At 53.5% G+C, this 19,339-nt stretch overlaps 2 protein-coding genes across 2 annotated transcripts; one reads left to right on the forward strand and one right to left on the reverse strand.

The window, feature by feature from the left end:
- Positions 1 to 1,671: 1,671 nt before the first annotated feature.
- On the forward strand, positions 1,672 to 10,407 carry SLC9A3R2 (solute carrier family 9, subfamily A (NHE3, cation proton antiporter 3), member 3 regulator 2; the record flags this gene model as incomplete). Its single annotated transcript, XM_009077135.1, has 5 exons — positions 1,672 to 1,980; positions 4,257 to 4,410; positions 6,971 to 7,014; positions 7,603 to 7,665; positions 10,249 to 10,407. Coding segments are annotated over 5 exons (729 nt in total), but the record flags the coding sequence as incomplete, so codon positions are not given.
- A 3,518-nt stretch (positions 10,408 to 13,925) lies between these two features.
- Positions 13,926 to 18,725, reverse strand: NTHL1 (nth endonuclease III-like 1 (E. coli); the record flags this gene model as incomplete). The annotated part of the gene is made up of 5 exons (XM_009077136.1): positions 13,926 to 14,081; positions 14,874 to 14,979; positions 15,755 to 15,914; positions 16,606 to 16,776; positions 18,493 to 18,725. Coding segments are annotated over 5 exons (794 nt in total), but the record flags the coding sequence as incomplete, so codon positions are not given.
- Positions 18,726 to 19,339: the final 614 nt, after the last annotated feature.

The raw sequence follows: 19,339 nt of genomic DNA on the forward strand, positions 1-19,339 counted from the left end.
CGTGGCCTCTGTCCCCTGCCAGCATCATCACTAGGGCTTGGGGATGTTTGTGTGGCTGAAGGTGTCTGTGGTGGGTGAGGCTTGAGGTGTGAGGCTCTGTGAGGGTACAGGGACATGCTGGTTTTCCATGTGGATCGATGAAGCACCCATGGGTGCTGAGTGGGAGCAGTGCCCTGGGTGTGGAAAGGCACTGGTGGATACTCTCTCTATCTCCACTTTAGGGGAATGGCAGCAGAGCTCTCCCCCAGCGTGGTGGGTCACCACTCTGTGCATCCCCACTTTGTCCTCCTCTGTATAATCCCTCCTTGAGGGTATGAAGGAGTTGGAATCAGCCCTGGAGTGACTTAGCTGTGGTGGTCCCAGCAGCAGGAGCTGGCAGCTCTCCAGCAGTGCCTGGGAATCAGCTTCTTGCAGGAATCATCCCTGAGCCCAGTGGTACCATCCAGTGGTCACTGCTGTCCCCATGGGGAGCCAGAGGATTGTCCATCTTCCTTGTCTTCCTTGGGGCACATAGGGACCCTGTGGATTGTCTGGCTCTGCAGTGGCAATGGGAAACATCCTGTGGCTGGTTTGGCTTTGCAGCTGGGGCCGCTCAGGTCACCCCTGAGGTCCTCACACGGGTGGTGGCCAGGCCAGGTGTCCTGGCATCCAACCATGGGTGCCCTCAGCTCCCACAGCCTGTCCTGGAGAGGAGGAGGTGGATTTTAACCACTGATGAGGGTGTTTTGTAGGAACATCCCCAAGGTGCTGCCAGCACTGAATCTGTTGGTGTGGGCAGCTCCAGTGTGGTATGTCTTGGAGTTGCTGGAGCAGGGAGGACACCTCTGGGAGCGGAAAGGTGAGGGTTTGGTTCATGGTGCCTTCTGGCCAAGAGAGGAGCAAGGAGCAAATTGCCACCAGGAGTTTTCACTTGGAAGGAAAGAGATTTCACCATAAATGCGATCTAAGGAAAATCCATTTTGCTGGCACAGCATTCCTGGTAAGGGAAGATTAAAGCTCATCCATGGGGATGTTTTCCTTAAACCATGGATGCAGATGAACACCCTGAATCACTGAAGTAGCTCCTGCCAGGGACATGGTGCAGTGCCATGAGCCAGAACTAGTGCTGTCCACAGTGTGGGTTGGGAAGGAGCTGGTGGGAGCAGCATCTAAGGGAATGTCATGGGTCCTGCAGACCTGGAGAAAACTGGAATTTGTTGCTCCCTGACAACTCTGAGGAGCCGTAAACCATTTCTATGGGATGTGGGGAAGGACTAAACTCTTCATATGCTCCTGTACAGTTCATCCTGTAGCAAGCTGGACCTTCCCATGTTGCAGGAGCTGTTGGGAGTGGGTTTATCACCCAAGACCCCTTTGCTGGTAGGTGTTGGACCCATGGGCAATGACAGTGTCACTAGCACCAGGGGTATGGCACTGCCTTGAATAAATAACAGGTTAATCCATGTCTGGGTAAGCCTGGGCAAAACACGACTCAGCTTTGCTTCCTCCCTGTGGGGGTTGGGGCTGAGCTGTGGGGAGGGTCCTGGAGTGGGGGTGGGTTTTCTGGGCTGATCTGCTGAAGGAAATGCACTCTGTGTTTTGTTGTAGTGTTTCTGGAGTGCTTTGGGACAATTGACTTTCTAAAATAGGCTCAATGAGAGGAAATTCATTTGTTAACCTGTCCCTGAGCAGGGCTGGGAAGGCGAGGAGCAGATATGGTGCTTCCTTGGCGGCTTATTTACCATCACATCTGCCTTGGGACAACCCAAACCCATCAATTACCGCTTGTATTTTGTGTCCCCCACCCCCTCCTCTGTTCTACAGGATTTAAATGGGCAGAAAGAGCTGTGCCCACGTCTCTGCCACCTAAAGAAAGGCCCCAATGGCTATGGCTTCAACCTGCACAGTGAGAAGTCTCGGCCAGGACAGTTCATCCGCTCGGTGGACCCTGACTCTCCTGCTTCCCGTGCTGGGCTGCGGCCCCAGGACAGGCTGGTGGAGGTACTGGGGGCCCACAGGGCTGGGAGGAGGGACAGCAGCACTGATGGGACCTTCAGGAAGCTAGAACAACCCCCATCTCATGACCTTTTCCATCAGAGTATTCTCTGCAATCCAGAGCCATAAGGCTGATGGGAATGCTCTGGCTTTGCCTTTCTGCTCCTTCCACTCAAGTGGGCACTTGTGAGTACTGAAGTCTAAATAGAATCAAAAGATAGAATCATAGAGTAGAATCTTGGAATTGTTTAGGCTGGAAAAGCCCTCTAAGAGCATCAAATCCGATTATTATCCCAGCACTGCCAAGGCCACCACTAACCCACGTCCCCAGGATGCTGTGCAGGCCCCTGCTGGCACAGAGGAGGTTTTGAGCAGGTAACTGTGGGTGTAGGGCCTGGCTGGTGCCACTCAGCTGAGTTGATTCTCTGCCAAGGAGGAAAAAGAGGGGGAAAAGCTTTGCAGAGATTTTAAGACACAAGGTTATGAAAAATGAGGGGGAACACTGCTCTTGGAAGCATCTTCCTAGTCACTGAGTGCTGGACAACACTTTGTAGCCAGGGTGGGGCCAAAAACTTTGGATGGGGCTGGGAATTGTCCTCCCTTTGCCTTGTGTTTTTCCTGAAGAGAGATGTTAGGAAGAAGTTTTACCTCTGAGGGTGGTGAGACACTGGCACAGGTTGGCTACCCCATCCCTGGCAGTGTTCACAGCCAGGTTGGCTAAAGCCTTGAGCAACCTGCTCTGGTGGGAGGTGTCCCTGCTCAGGGCAGGGGGTTGGGGCTGGATGATCTCTAAGCTCCATTCCAACCCCTCAGCATTTATTCCCTGAGTGCTGGGAGCAGCGTGGGGCTGGGAGCAGGGCAGTGGTGGCAGCAGCTCTGTGTCACGGCCAGGGGCTCTGTTATTTATTCATAGGGCTTGGCCCAGGGCCTGGCACACACAAAGCAGCACGGGGTGAGCTGGAGAGCTCAGAAACCTGATCCCCTCCCTCACTGCTCTTTGGGCCTTGGATAAATATTTGATGCCCCCAAGCCCTGTGCCAGGGTGGGGGGAGAGCAGCTCTGTGCCACCCAGCCCAGCTCAACCAGGGCTGGGCACTGGGCATGGAGCAGGGTGACCTAGAGTGGCAGGATAGTGGTACTGGGGATGGAGAAGAGTGGCAGCATAGTGGTGCCAGGGGTGGAGCAAGGTGACCTGGAGTGGCAGAAGGTGTCTCCAGGGATGGAGCTGGAGCCTAGGATGCAGTGGAGAGGTGGATGAGGATGGGAATGGGGCCAGGGATGCACTGGGAAGGTGTTTGGGAATGGAGCTGGGGCCTGCCCCTGGCAGGGGGCTGTTGCTGGGAATGGAGCAAGGTGATCTGGAGTGGCAGGAGAGTGGTGTGGGACATAGAGCAGGGTTAGATCCTGCTGCTGAGGTTGGCAGCACCTGGAGTGAGGTGCAAAGCCTGGGAAGGGAGTTCCTTTTCATCCCAGCCCTTGCAGTTGTGTCCTGAGAACCAGGGGGAGCAGGGAACCCAAAGGTTGGAGCTGCCCCAGCTCAGGCTCTGCAGAGTCCTGTCATGTCCCTTTGCATCAAGAATGAACAGTGGGTCTTGCTGAGGCTGTCAGGGTCCCGGGGCGGAGCAGAGCCTTTCCAGCAGGACAAAGACCGATTCATTCCCAGTGAACAATGTCCCTGCCCCAGCATTGTCCCCTCGCTGCAGGGAATAATCAGGAGCAGAGGATCACGTTCCCTGCAGATCCTGGCTCGCAGGAAGGGAGAGGAGGGATGAATCCCCGTGGCAAGCACAGAGGCTTGTCCAGCAGGGCTGAGAAATCTGTGCATTTCCATCAGAGACGGGTGAAGGATAGCATGGTGGTGCCACAGGACACACTGGTGGCACTGAGCCTGTGCTTGGTTGCACCCCACAAACAGCCTGAGATTCCTGGGGCACATCCAAGGGCAAGGCTGGGGCTGACATCACTAAAGAGGCCAGGGAGAGGGTTTTGGTGGGACGTGTGTGGGTGAGGTGATGGTGGAGCCTGAGGTGTGTGATTCTCAATGATGAGGTGGGATGTGAGCAGTAACGCAGAGGGTGTCTCTGGCAGTGGCATTCAAGGGCGTTTAGGAGATGGCTTGAGAGGAGAAGGAAAAAGTCTAGAGCCTTCCTATTGTTCCAGTGGACATTAAAAAAGGAAAATCCCATCCCTTACGGAAAGAGAAGGCTGCTCTGGGGGATGGAGAGCAGGAACAATGTGCTGTGGGGGACACAGCTGTGGGTTCTGATGCTGTGGTTTTGCAGGTGAACGGCATAAATGTGGAGGGGCTGCGGCACTCCGAGGTGGTGTCCCACATCAAGGCCAGGGACAGCGAGGCCAGGCTGCTGGTGGTGGACCCTGAGACAGATGAGTACTTCAAGAAGCTGGGGGTGACCCCCACAGAGGAGCACACCAAAGGTGAGAGCTGTCCTGCCCAGGGTGACCCTGCACTGTTCGCATGACTCACCCAGCCATGGGTGGGATTTCAGGAGTGAGGGAGAGTCATGTTTCCCTCCTGTCTCATCCCTCAGTAGTTTCCTGAGCACCACCCAGCTATTTATAAATTGTGAGAATACACCCTAACCTAGCCTAAAAACACTTGGTTATTTTTACATGGTGAATAATCACCTTAGGAACTCACTGCTGTGATGTGACTGAGGCAGAGCGTAGTGGGATTTGGGGGAGGCTTTCCAGGATGGCTTGGATGGGACTTGGAGCAATGTGGTCTAGTGGAAGGTGTCCCATGGGAGGGGTTGGAGTGAGATGAGCTTTATGCTCCCTTCCAACACAAACGATTCCAGGATTCTATATGATTCCTAAACCCTAAGCCATATCTTCCAGCACCAGGCCCATATACCTCTTAAACACTTCCAGGGATAGAGCTTCTCTGGGCAACCTGTGCCACTGCCTCATTACCCTCACAGGGAAGGGAATCATCAAATCCTCAGGGTTGGAGGACACCTCTCAGATCATCAGGTCCAAGCATTAACCTGTCACTGCTGTAACCCTGAAACCCTAACTCGTATCCTCCAGCACTAGATCCAGACGCCTTTAAAGGCCTCCAGGGATGGTGACTCCACCACCTCCCTGGGCAATATTCTAGCGCCTGAATACCTGACACAGAAAACATTTTTCTTAACATCCAGTCTGCCTCTCCCCCATCTCAGCTCAGGGCCGTTCCCTTTAGTCCTCTCCCTGGGGCAGGAGAAGATCATCCCCTACCTTTGCTCCAGTGAAGGAACTCCCTGGAGAACTGCAGGGTGAGACCAGAGAGAAGGGTTTCATGCCAGGTGATCACAGTGTGCTGCTGCAGGAAGTGTTTTCCTTGCCTGCAGAAACCTGGCAGAGAAAGCTGCCTGTCCACTCCCCACCCTGCCATCCTGCTGCTCCCGGCTGAGCAGGGAGCTGTGTTTCCCAGGACAGCTGTGCCTTATCTGATGTGCACTGTGGCTCCCTGGGGTGCTCAATGGGCAGATTTGTCCCAGAAGTGGGTCAGACAGTGCTGGGAGCCACGGGGTGAGCAGTGTCAGAGTGCTATCAGATGCTTTGTGGCCGTTCGAGGAGGAGCTGGGACCGGCGCTGTCTGCTGGCACCAGCCAGAAAGGAGCCCTTGTTCCCAGGGTGGGGATGGGGCCAGGGATGCACTGGGGAGGTGAGTGAGGATGGGGCCAGGGATGCACAGCGGAGGGAGGTGTGGGTACTCCAGCCCCCTCTTGGCCCTGCTGCTCTCCCTTCTGTCTCAGTGCACTGGTCAGACACAAGGGATTGGCTCTGCCTGGCTGCTGGTGCCACCTGTGTTGGTAACAAAATGCTCTGGTGGATTCTGTTGTTTGCAGCATAAGTGGAAATATATGTATATTATATGTAAAACCCATATATAGACATATATAATATATAATACATTACGTATCATATTATATAGATATATACCTATGATATATGATATATATTAAATAATATATTAAGGAGATTAAAAAGTATTTTTAGACATGCCCAATTCTGAAATCACTTTTTTGCTGGAACTCCACTTTATTATTCTTTACAATTTGCAGCTTGTTCTCATTTAAATAACTTAAATGTAGCTTCTTATGAAACCAGAGGCTTTAGCATCACTTCTTCTCTGACTCCCCTGATGCCCATGTTCAGAGCTTCTCATACCCTAAATCAAGTCCAGCATTCAGTGCAATAAAATATTGAAGGATCTCAACAACACAGCTGAGCTTTTGCACCAGCACAGGCTCTAAATGATGATTTGGGATTATTTTCCTAACCTCTGCTCTGCCCCAGGAGTTCCTGCAGTGCTGCAGCCCTGAAATCACTCCCTAGGGAATCATTGATGCTCCACATAATTCAGTTATTAATCCTGCCACAATTAGCACCTCTGTTATCCTATGCCAGATGGGACATGGGGATGCCTGTGACGATGACTTGGTGGTGACTGGCAGCTTAATGCATCAAGTTTGCCTTTGTGTGGGATATTATTAGTGGAAATCATTGGAAGTGAGCAGAAAAAATCGCAGGGTGCCTAGGAGGGGTCACACACTGCTGTGGCACCACCAAGATGCTGATTTTGGTGAAGAATTTTGGGTTGGGTTTTAAGATTTTTGATTAAATAAGTTCTGAAGGCAAATTAGTTAATGGTCAGAAAATGGAGTGTGCTGAAGTTGGTGCTGGTAGGAGGTTACTTAGTTCCTGGAAGGTGTTTTCCCCTGATGAAATCAGGGTGAAATGGAGTAAATGCAGGGGAATTGGCAAGGATGTGGTTCTGGAAGGGCACAGGGAGCATGGAGAGGCTTCTGTGTGGACTGGGAAGCAGCTCAGGGCAGAGTGAAGAGCCAGGATGAGCTGGTGGGCTGGGCAGGGGAGGAGGCAGGTGTGGGGTGGCAGGTAGGTGATGCTGAGGGATGCTTTCCTGGCAGCTGAGGCCAGAAATCCCAGCTGAGGGTACTCACTCTGTGTTTTCTTTGTGTGGTTCCAGGTGTGGTACCTCAGCCCATGACAAATGGATCTGCACAGACTCAGGTGAGGCCTCACCTGCTGCAGGATGCCCCTGTGGATGGATGGGGTGGCTGGGAGGAGCTCAGCTTGGGGGAGTGTGTTGGAGGGATCAGGGCTCTTTCCTTGGCTCCCATCTGTTCAGGTGAGCCTGGTAGGATGACTCTCCAGCCTGCAGAGCAGAGGGGGATGCTTAAAACATCTCCAAGGTTCATTCAGCTTTATGCTGCTGACAGTTTTAATTGCTCCCTGCTACAGCTTTGATTTAGGAGTTGAACAAGGCTGGTTGCAGCCTCATTTAACCCAAGTGACAGAGGAGGAGGTGAGTGACATCCCAGTGCTGGCGAGATGGGGACCATGCTCTGTTTGGTGTGGGAGAGCAGCAGGTCTGTTGGGAATTCCCAGGGAGCTCCTGAGTGTGTGCTGGGTCCCTGCAGCAGGACCTTCCTCACCAGGCTCCATTCCCATCCCTGGAGGAGCCTGCCAGGGGTGGTGGTGGCAGGTGGTGGTCTCCCACCCTGGCAGGGTTGTTGGGTGTCCATCCCCACCAGGCTGGAGGGTTTTTCCACCGATTCTGCCTTGGCACAAACCAGACTAACATTTCCTTCCCTCCAGCTGAATGGAGGATCAACATCTTCATCTCACAGCGACTTGCAGAGTCCTGGGAAAGAATCAGAGGTACAACCCCAAACATTTCCCTTCCCTTTTACCCCCAGGTGTAGCTACAAACTTGCCTTATGTGCTGTGTATCCATGTGTTTTCAGTTTGTCTCACAGACTTGCGTTCACTTATATCCACCCAGCAAGCAAAATGCAGAGTTTTATCTCATTCTTGCCCTGTGGATGTGTGTGGAATGGAGCTGTGAGCTGTCAGCAGTGGCTTATTCCACTGTGGAGGTGGCAATGCTGCCGGGGTGGGTGGATGGATGGATAGATAAGTCCTTCAGGATGGATAGATAACTCCTTGAGGTGGCTGGTTGAGGGCTCAGATTTGGAAAGGTGTGGGTGTGTGTTTTGTCCTGGCTCTAGGAAGAGTCATGTCCTTGTCCCTTGGGGCATTGTGACCTCGGGGAGGAGGCAGTACTGCCCCAAACCGAGCAGAGAACACCCAGCTCTTTGTGGGCAGTGACTCGTGCTGGAATGGTTTGGAAGGAGGTGTGAGATGAAAGGATGTCTGCAGGACTTTGAAATCACTGAGGAGCTGTAGGGCAGGAGGTGAGGCTGGGGGGGAGTGGAGCTATGAGGTTCAAGTGCTGCCACCTGGACCAAAGCAGGCTAAAGTGTTAAAAAGCCAAATTGCTTTTAGTTTGGAACACAGGGAGTTAATCACAGTGTTTAAAGGAGTTGCTCAAGGTGGGAGGGGTGTGGATTTGGTGACGGCAGGGCTGGGAGACTTCTCTGGTGGAGCCTGGCTCAATGCCAGAGTGAAGGAGCAACCAAAAGTCAACACAAGGCATAGATTCTCGAGTGTTATATATTTAGCAGCGTTTTAATTAAAATAAGTGGGGGATTTCTAAAGTGCTCAAAAATTACTTAAAAATAGAGGAATGTCTTTATGCAGATTCTCTGCTGTCCAGGATGTTTGGGACAGGAATCTGATGGCATCAAGTGCTCACAGAGCCTCTCTGGGCAGCGTCTCGGCCACCAGCTGTGTCCGAGCTGTGGCCAAACGCCTGCAGTCTGCCTTCTCCATTTCTCTCTGGGCTTTAAATAATGCATGCCCTGCTCCAGTGGCTGCTACCTTTGGAAAACCAGGTTGTGTCCTGCTGGGGAGCACAACGATTCCTCCCATGGAGTCACCATTGGGCTGGTTCAGGGCTCCCTGTCCCACTTCTGCGTGAGAAACCAGAGGCGCAGGGCATGGTGAGGGGCTTGCCTGGGCTCTGCCATCCAACTCATGCCACAGTGTGCTCATTTGATCCACACCCCAGGGCAGTTTTGGGCCAGTTTAGGTCCTTTTGGGCCTGTTTGCTTTCCTTAAGCCACAGCAAAGCTGGAGCTGTTGTCTCCCAGCGCTGGTGGAAGGATCTGTCCATGGTTATCAGTAGGGTCTGTGCAGTCACTGATTTGGGTCTGGGCACATATGGTGGGGCAGAGTGTGAGCAGGAAAGCCTTAAAGTGTTTTCTTAAAGCTGCAGGTCTCCATTTAGTGTGTTTGCCCACCCCTGCCATGGGTGCATCCTCCTCCCCAGTCCCAGCTCCCTGGACTCGGCCACCTTGCCTGGCTCCAGAGCTGCACTGGCACAGCCTCAGTGCAGGTGTGATCAGTGAAGCAGAAGCTTTAGATTGTGTCTGTGATGGAGCAAACTGCCCCCTGAAACCTGAGCCATGTGGGGATGCTGCTCTGGGTGACATACAATCATCGAGGTTGGAGGAGACCTCTTAAGACCATGAAGTCCAACTCTTCACCTCTCACTGCTGTGAACCATAAACCATATCCTCCAGTGTCAGATCCAGACACCTCTTAAACACTTCCAGGGCTGGTGACTCCACCACCTCCCTGGGCAATATTCCAGTGCCTGAACACCCTAACAATGAAATAATTTCTCCTAACATCTCTGACTCTGCCCTGTCTCAGCTCAGGCCATTCCCTCTAGTCCTCTCCCTGCAGCCATGGCAGGAGAGACATCCCACACCTCTCTCCAACCCCTGTCAGGGAGTCACAGAGAGCCATGAGGTCACCCCTGAGCCTCTTCTCCAGGCTAACCAAGCCCAACTCCCTCAGCCCTTCCCCATGTGCTCCAGCCCTTTCCTGCCCTCACTGTCCTTGGCTGGACTCACTCCAGTGCCTCAATGGCCTTTTTGCAGCAAGTGCCCAAAGCTGAGCACAGCACTGAGCTAGGACCTCCCCAGTGGTCACTGCCCTAGTCCTGCTGCCACACTGCTCTTGAGCCAGGCCAAGATGCCCTTGGCCTTCTTGGCCACCTGTGCACACTGTTGGCTCACACTGATCTGCTGCCACCAGCACTGCCAAGGCCCTTTCTGTCCAACAGCTCTCTCCCCACTCCTCCCCCAGCCTGGAGCTGCATGAGGCTGTTGTGTCCCAAGTGCAGGACCAGCACGGAGCCTTATTGACCCTCATGCCCATTGATGAGTCAGTCCAGGTCTCTCTGTAGAGCTTTCCTACCCTCAGGCAGATCCAGTCCCACTCAACTTAGTGTCCTCTGCAAATGTCCCGAAGTTCACTCAACCCCCACATTTAGATCACCAGTGAACTCCCAGTCCCTTTGTGACCGAGACCCTTCTCTCCCTGCCTACGCAGGACGGCGACGCGGAGAAGAAGGACCCGTTCGAGGAGAGCGGGCTGAGCCTGAGCCCCACGGCTGCCGAGGCCAAGGAGAAGGTGCGAGCCAAAAGGGTGAAGAAAAGAGCTCCCCAGATGGACTGGAACAAGAAGAGAGAGATCTTCAGCAATTTCTGAGCCCTGCTGGGGGCTGTGCCCGCCGCCCTCCTCCGCCCAGCTCGGACATTCTGAGGTGCCTACGCCGTGTCCTGCAGTGTCCACGTGAGCTGCTTTGTGCTCTGCTCTTCACTGGTTGCTTTTACAAGGCGTATTTTAAAGTCCTTTTTATTTTTATTTTTTATTATTATTATTATTGTTACTCACCAGCGATTCTCATACAACAAATGTGACCAAAGCTCCTTTCCTTGCTTGCTCCTGAGCCTGGCTCTGCTTGCCCACCGTCCCCTGAGCCTCTGAGGAAGGACTGGAAGAGTTTAACTCTTGTTTCTTGTATCATTTAGACTTTTATTCCTTCTTTTTTTGACTTCGTGTTTGGTTGGTTTTGTGGGTGTCCCAGGCTGAGCCTCATGGGATGCTCTGTGCCCCCGGGATGCCCTGAGCCCCTGTGCGAACATCTAGCCCCATGCTGGGTGCCCACAGGGTGGGGTGGACCTCGCACCCCCTCCCTGCCACCCTGCATCCAGCATTGGCTACTCCCACGATGGGAAAACAGACTGTGGCTGCAGATTGCTCTTGTTGGCTTTGCTGTTGAAGCAAAAACATTTGTTTTATTGGGTTTTGTTGTTTTTCTAATGAAGTCTCATCTGTTTCCAGTTAGTTTAGGAACTTCCCTCCCACCAGCAGCTCCTGCCTGGGCAATAAAGCCACTTTGGCATCCCAAACAGCTCTGCAGAGGGGACAGGGTAGGATTTAAAACCAATCCCCAAACCCTAATGCCACAGCCCTCGTGGATGCTGCAGGGGAAGGCAGGGAGTGGGGCTGGCCCTGTCCTGTAGGGCACAAAGAGGAGAGCCACAAGATGCTACACCCTTTGAACAGACTCGGAAGTGAGGACAACACAGCATCTGCTTCCAGGAGGGAACACAGGGATGCAGCTCTAGCTGTGCACTTGGTGCTGGGAAGTGGTGCTGGGCTGAGGCCCACCTGGGCTGGGATGTGATGTCTCCAGACCATGTGTCTCACTATCAGGAGGGATTTGGTGCCTCCAGGCTGTGTCTCACCATCAGGAGGGATTTGGTGCCTCCAGCCCCTGAGTGTGTCCTGCTATCAGAAGGGTGTCCTCCAAAGCCATGAGGCTGGTGGTGAAGCAGGCAGTGGTATGATGGAGTGGGCAGTTCTTTGGCTTTCTGTGGCCTCCTCCAACTCCTCCTGCTCTTGGCATTTGAACCTCCAACATGTATCTTTAAAGCATTACAGATTAAGCCATTTAAGCTCTTTATTACTTGCCTGTGGCTATGTGAGGGAGGGTGACTCTCACAGGTAGCAGAGGTGTGTTCCAGGGCAGGGACTGGCTGTGATGGGGTTGACCTGCTCCCTCCCACACCCCAGCAGCAATCCCAGCCCAGCAGTGGGAAGGGACTGGGCACAGCAAGACAGGAGTACAACCCACTTCCTGCAGCTGAAAGCAAACAGCAGCAATTACCTGGACTTGATGACTGTTCCAAACCGAGAGCTGTGTCTGTGCCCTGCATCACTCAAGCACTGCTGTGCTAACAGCCCATGGCCCTTGGGTTAGTCAGTGTGCTACTGGGTGCATTTCCTAAAGTATTCCCAAAATACAGAGCTAAAGGTGCCTTATACCATTCCCTGCTCTCCTCAGCATCAGGTTGGGGCTCAGCGTGGGATGTTTGGCTTCCCCATGGGGAACAGCTGATGCCTGTGGCTCTTAGCTGCTGGCAGGAGGGCATGGAGAGCTTCAGGGGTGAAGGAGATAAGTTCTCTGCATGAAAGTTAGCTGTTAGGCTGAACAGGTTGACAGTGATGACTCTGGAGAGGAACTGATGCAGGTGTTTGGCTGTGGGTGATGCTGATGGGATGTGGAGAGGTTTGCCTCCCCTCGGGGCTCTGCCATTAATAAGACACCTCTTCCCTGTCCCACTTCAAATTACCTGCTCTCTTTTTGGCCCCAAAAAATCTTCTCTCTTCTCACTGGGTAATGTTTGGAAGGAGCCTTTCCTTCTCCAGCAGTGTGCACGTTGCTTCCTGTGCCCTCATGGCCAAACCCTGGCAGGGCAGAGCGTTCCTAGGACACTCTGGTGAGAGCACAGCCCTGTTGTAAATACCCCAGTTCTCATCCAAGACTGCTGTAGCTGAGGTGGGGAGGGAGAAACCAACATTTAGTTTTGACTGCAGATCAAAAGAAGTAAGGTGTGCAAATTGTACTGATAAGACTGAAAATCATCTCTGCTTAGCCCATGGAAACTGCTCCTGGTTGAAGCATTACCTGACATCTTGTAGCTCAGTAGTAATTACTCAGTTCCTGTACATTTAACTTGGAAGAAACCCAAATCAATAAGTATAAGGCTGTCAGCATTGCAAACCATAATGTACACTATAATGTCAGTAATAAACTTGGTTTCCCATGTACCCAGTGCTTATCTGCTCCTTCCTCAGCTGCTGGAAGCAACTGCAGGGTGGAATTGCAGTGCCTTTAGCACACTGTAAACTTTGCTTCCTCCCTTGCCTGTTTAAAGAGGAGCTGAAATGATGCCTTTGAAGCTTGACAATGAAGTCAGCACTGCCCTTTCTTTGAAGAACAGAACACAGGGTGGTGCCGGCCCTTCTGCCACCTCCCGAGGCACACACAGCCTGGCTCACGTGTCAGCTGTAACCCTTGCTGGTGCACACAGAGTGACACTGCCCCATCTCCTGCCTCCCTGCTGTGTCACCTCCGGCTCTTCTGCTGCCAGGACACAAAGACCACTTGTCCAGGCAGTGATCAGCTCTGATCCTGGCTCAGAAAGGCTTCAGTTGCACCTTAGAATCACACAGTCATTCAGGTTGGAAAAGACCTCCAAGACCATCAAGTCCAAGCTGTGACTCATCAACTTGTCAGCTTGACCAGAGCACTGAGTGCCATGTCCAGTTGTTCTTTAACACCTCCAGGGATGGTGACTCTATCACCTCCCTGGGCAGTTTCAGTGCCTGACAGCCCTTTCAATGAAGAAATTCCCCCTGATGTCCAACCTAGACCTCCCCTGGCACAGCCTGAGGCTGTTTCCTCTTGTCAACACCATACCTTGTGGCAGAGCTCCTCACAGGTGAGTGCTGCCTGCTCTGAGCTGGCAGGGCTGGTTGCCATGGCCTCAGCTTTGGTGAGGTCACCCATGCTCTCCTCCCCCTGCCCAGTGTCACACAGACTCCAGCAAACCTCGTGGGTACAAAAAAAACCCCACCACCTTTATTACATGTGTATTTACAAGCAGCAGCAAGTCCTTGAGGACAAAGCATTTCTCTCTGCAGTGACTAACCGTGGCACAGCTGGGCCATGCTCAGGCATTCACAGGCTGTAGCCTCCAGCACTGCTCCAGCAGGAGTGCTGCACTCTCAAAGCCCTTTTTTCCTCTCAGAGCTCAGCTCTTGCCAGCAGCTGCTCCCTCCTGAGCTGTTGAGCTGGCTGCAGCACCCTCCTGCTCCCCTGCAGTCACACAGCCAGCCCCGTGCAAGACCCAGCTTTACCAGGCTCAGCCCCAGCAGCTCTGTGGCTCGAGAGAGGGTAGGAGATCCCTCAGTGTCTCTTGGCAGCTGGGCAAATGTCCTGATTGAGGCACTGGCTGCAGCGAGGATTCACAGGCAGGCAGGTCTGCTGGCCAAAGCCCACCAGGAGCCAGTTTATCTCCCTCCACAGATCCCTGCAGGGAGAGGAGAAACATGAGCATTCCCATCCAGCTGCTTGGAGGGGTAAGAGAACAGCCCATGCTGTTAGCTGGATCCCTTTCCCCTACTGTCTGTTCCTCCTGGCTTCCCCAGGTGCCTGGAGGCAAGTCCCATGCTCCCTCTAAGACAAGCCCTCTCAGCCTATTATGATCTCTGTTAAGAACAGCTCTCCCAACCTATTCTGATCCCTGCTAGGAAGAGCCCTCCCAGCCTTTCCTGATCTCTTAAGAACAGCTTTCCCAGCCTTTCCTGATCCCTTTTCAGAACAGCCCTCCCAGCCTTTCCTGATCGCTTTCAAGAACAGCTCTCCCAACCTTTCCTGATCCCACTGAACTAGAGGGGAGCAGAGCACAGAAGCATCCAGTGCCTGTGCTCATTCTTTTGTGCTGCAGCCTGTGCCAGGTGTGGAGATGTACCTGGACCTGGTGTTTGATACTGAAAATCAAGCATCAGTGAAGGCCTGAATCCAGCCCTGGGCTGATAGTGCTGTGGCCATTGGGCTCAGCAAGGTCCTGTGTGGAAAAGCATCTGGTTTGGGCCATGGTAAGCTTATAAAGTCAAAAAGCAAGGAGGAAGAACTCCAGCTGCACTAGTGTGGATGGATACATCTGACTGCTGAGGTGCTGCTGCTGCAGCTCTAAGAAAGGAAAAGCACCTGCAACTAGTCTCCTGGAACGAGGAGGGGCCCAAAATGCAGCCAGGGAAGATGCTGGAAGCAGGTTTGTGTGCAGACAGCTCCTGCAGCCAGCCTGGGGCTCAGGCCTCACCTGGGCAGCCAGTCCTCCAGTGCCACTCGAGTCTCCTCGGGGTACTTGGTCTCCTCCTTCACCCACTTCAGTCTGTTGGTGATCCTGTGCACATGGGTGTCCACAGCTAGGGAGGGAGAGCCCAGAGTTTAGGTGGGGGCAGACACACCTGAGCAGAGAGCAGACCCAAGAGCTGCCTGTTACAGCCCGCAGGGACAGAGCCCTGCAAGACAGGGACAGGAGGGGAAGGAAAAGGGAGAGAGGAAAGGAGGCTCAGTCAGAGAACCGATGTGCTGTTTTCTTCCCAGGCCCAGAGCCAAAGGCAGGACAGGGTGGAATATCTCTCCCCACACTCACACAATCTAAACCAGCCTCCCTTCAAAGCTTCTCCTGCTCTGCGGGGACAGGGTAGCCGGTCCCCATTCCCTTCCTCCCTATGTCCTCCCCCTCCTCTTCCCTGTGCATCATGTTATGCAAATTGCATTCTCTGCCCCTTGGTTTACCCAGATGGAAAACACATTTCATAATAGCCACTAGTACCAGAGGGTTTCAGAGGCTTAAAGCAGTATTTATAAAGTGCTTTGAGCTGAAAAGCTCTGAATGCAAAGTGTATTATTGTTAGATCAGCAGTGATAAACCTGTCTCAGGGGCTAATTGGGCAAAGCCCAGGAAACTGCTGTAAACAGGAAGCCTAAGCTTTGCCTCCTAAATCAAAACTCAGCACACAATTATTTGGAAAACACTTGGCTCGTTTGGCTGCCTCTGCACTTCCCTCCCCTGCAGCAGGGAGCAAACAGCCCCCAGGGGCTGCCCACTGTAGTGCAAGGGCCATGGTTTATCCAGCTGATGGTCAGGGCCAGCTCCTGGGCAAATCCACCTGAGAAAAACACTCCCTAACCTACCTATCCCAGACACACTGTCCCAGGCAATGTTCATGGCCAAGTGGGCCATTTTAGGCCCAACTCCTGGCAGCTGCACCAGCTCCTCCACAGTGCTCGGGATGTCACCACCATACTTCTGCTTCAGGATGGCTGTTGTCTGCTTGATGTACTTCACCTTGTTCTGCAAAATCAAGGGCAAAGGCACAAAATCCAAGTTGGTCTCTAATGCAGGTAAAGAGACAAACAGCCCAAAACCCAAACCATTCCTGAGTGTGTGTTAGAGGTGAGGTCACACATAGAATCACAGAATTTTAGGGGTTGGAATGGAGCTTAGACATCACCCAGCCCCGCCCCCCTGCCCTGGGCAGGGACACCTCCCACCAGAGCAGGTTGCTCAAGGCTTTAGCCAACCTGGCTGTGAACACTGCCAGGGTTGGGGCAGTCACAGCCTCCCTGGGGAACCTGGGCCAGTGTCTCACCACCCCCAGAGGAAAAACTTCTGCCGAATATCTAACAAATCTCTCTCTTGCAATTTGTACTCATTGCCCCTTGTCCTGTCACTGCAGCTCCCAACAAACATGGGATTCGCTGAGGGGAGACACAGCTTTCATTCTCCTGCAAGCAAAATACTGCTAAGTCCAACCTCCCTGCACATTCCAGGCCCTGCAGCCAACAATCTCATCTTGATGGGAATATACAGTGCTCAAACGGGTGTAAAACCCACCCTTCAGCCTGCCCCGAGGGTAAGATCACCACGGGGAAGGGCACAGAGGCTGACTCTCAGCCAAGAGGGTTCTTCTGTGCGCACATGGTGATCCCACACTGATGTACTTGCCTTCCTTAAGTGGATGAGGGTCATCACACACACTCACCCTCCAGAATCCCACAGGATAGATGATCTGCCCCAGTGTGGCCTCATCCATCTGCAGCACGGTGTCCACAGTGAGGCCTCTCTGCTGCAGGCGCCGCATGGCAGCACATGTCACCTGGTCCTTGGTCTGGCTTGATAACATCAGCGACAGCAGCACCTGGTAACGCATCACCTGGCGGAGGAGGAGGCACTGAGACACCCTGAGAGCTCCAGGAGGGTCCAACCACCTCCTGGCCTCAGTTCTGCCATCCAGCACCATCTTCAGGCAAGGGCAGGATGAGGATCTACCCTGGTTTGAGTGTTATCAGCCTACGGGAGGCTGCAACAGCAATAATCCATGCGGCTTTTAATCCATGAAGGTTTTTCATTCCAGCACACAATAAGCGGAGAAAAGGAACACGTTCAATCAAGGGCAGACAGCAGCTCTGTCTGCTGGGAGCTCCCAGCCAAAGGCCACAAAGGGCCAGACCAAGCCTTTCCTGAGGATAGGATTCCCAGGGGACCCCACAGGATGCCCAAGTACAAACGCCCAGTGGCTTTTCATGCAACTTCTGCTCTAAGAAGCTTTGAAAATCACATCCCTTTCCCACCAGGCTTCATCAGGAACTGGGTACGTGGCTCCAGTGGGCTCCTTATGGAACCAAATGTGAAGAACTGGGATGACAGATACTGGGAGACATGGACAAATGCCAGAAGTGCCTCTGCTGCTGCCACACAGGGTTTAACCAGAACATTCTTCCCCTCTTGTCAAATTATTGTCCCCCAGATGTGATTCTGTCTCAGCAGAATGAGGAGGATGATGCAACTAACCCAGACTGATCCAAGATAACACAGGCCACAATCCTTCCTCCAGCTCTCTTCCAAAACCACAGGTGCACCAGGAAAAATCACTGAGCAGGATAATCTCAGACCACAAGGAAATGGTGTGAGGAGCTGAAGGGTACAACATCCACTTTTTTTTTTTTTTTTGGAAGCAACAACCCCGTTTCCCTACGGAAGAGAAGCTATTGCCATGTGGTGCAGGGTGGCTCCTTTGGCCCCAAAGCTGCCAATCCACACAGCTGTGGAGCATGAGGCTGTCCCAATCCGGGGTCAAAGCTCATCTCCCCAGGGATCCAAGCCCAGGGCGTGATGCCAGCAGCAAGGACAGCATTCCATGTGCTGAGGCTGTGCAGCTGTGCGTTCCAATCCCTCCCTCAGAGCCCAGTGACTCCCACTGCTCCTGCAAACTGCCCATGGGTGATCTCCATGATCCCACTCAAATGACTCCTGCTGCTCCTTTGAGCCTTCCCACAGGTGATTCCCACATTCCCACTCTAGCACTGAGCATGGAGCACCCAGCCCTGCAGTCCTGCATCCCACCATGGCTTTGTTGTTTGTACTGATGCCAATGGTCCCCTCAGAAGGCAGGAGGTGACATGTGTGGCCTCTGACTGTGTTCCCAGGCTTGGGAATCCCAGTGCTATCCCAGCATGGCCCGTCCTTCCAACTAGTATCCCTTAAAGCGGACTGTGAGAGAGGAGGAGAACACTATGCTCATGTGCTGCTGCAAGGGGCATTAAAGCAGCCTGGAAAGTTGTTTCTCAGCTCCTTTGCCTTTTTTCCACTCTGTTTTTCCTCTGCCATCTTGCTGGGTATTTTCCTTGGACTCCTACAGAGGTTTTTAAGGGAAAAGGGGACATGTCTTCATGCCCCAGAAGACAGCAATGCCCTCACACCCACACATCTGCAGGGACCTCTTGTGGGGCCAATCCCAGCCCTGGGTCCTGCTCTGCCCTGGATCCACTCTGTTCTGGAGACATCCCAAGTGGGACAGATCCAGGAGCAGATGAGGATGAGGGAGGCTCAGGCTGTATCCCTGCTGGAGCTGGCAGCAGGATGCTGTTACCTGTGGAGGTGCAGTGCTGTCATAGCACTTCTCCACTCCCATCTCATCCACGGGAGCATCTCTGTTCCTCCTCATCTCCCGGATTCGCTGCAGCTGCTCCTGCCAGTCCCTGGGCTCCCAGCGTGGTCTCTGGGGCTCAGCACCATCCTCCTGCCCAGCCTCATAGGCAATGGTGATGCTCTTCCTCCTCCTGCTGCGCCTTGGGACGCTGGGCGTGCCACGGATCTGGCTCACTGCAAGGGATGGGAGAGATTCCAGGTTTGAGGAGAGATGCCTTCGTTTCCCACAGAGCCCAGTGTTGTCCCTGTGTGTCACCAACCTCCTGGGGGAACCTGTCCAGGGCTGAACTTGCTCTCCCCATAGTCCCAACCCAGCAGCAACATCTCACATCCCCCAGCCCTGACCAGAGCCAGCACAGGGCAAGGGAGGGCTGGAAGGGCCTGGGAGACGGGTGACCACAGGTCACACAGTGGGGACCTGTGTCCCAAGCATAGGTGAGGCTGATGAAGGTGCATCCCCGGACAGCCACTGGGTGCTGTCACATCCCAGGCTCCCAAGAGGACGTGACAGGGACATCCAGCCTCTCCCTCACCGTGCCCAGCATAGAATCCTGCCAGCCCTGGGAAGCTCCGATCCACCCTCTCCCATATCCCTGACCTTGCCTCTCCCGTGCCCCCAGTAACCCCAATGCCCCCTCTCCTGCACCCCCAGAAAGCTCTGATGCAGCTCTCACACTGCTGATGCTCTGTCCCCCCAGGATGCTCCGAGCCCTTCCATCCTATTCTCCCGGGTATCCTCAGTCCCCTATTTCCCATACCCCTATCCCCTCCCCGTACCCTCTCTCCCC

The sequence above is a fragment of the Acanthisitta chloris genome, unplaced genomic scaffold, assembly GCF_000695815.1.
Source record: "Acanthisitta chloris isolate BGI_N310 unplaced genomic scaffold, ASM69581v1 scaffold20816, whole genome shotgun sequence".
Classification (NCBI taxonomy): Eukaryota; Metazoa; Chordata; class Aves; order Passeriformes; family Acanthisittidae; genus Acanthisitta; species Acanthisitta chloris.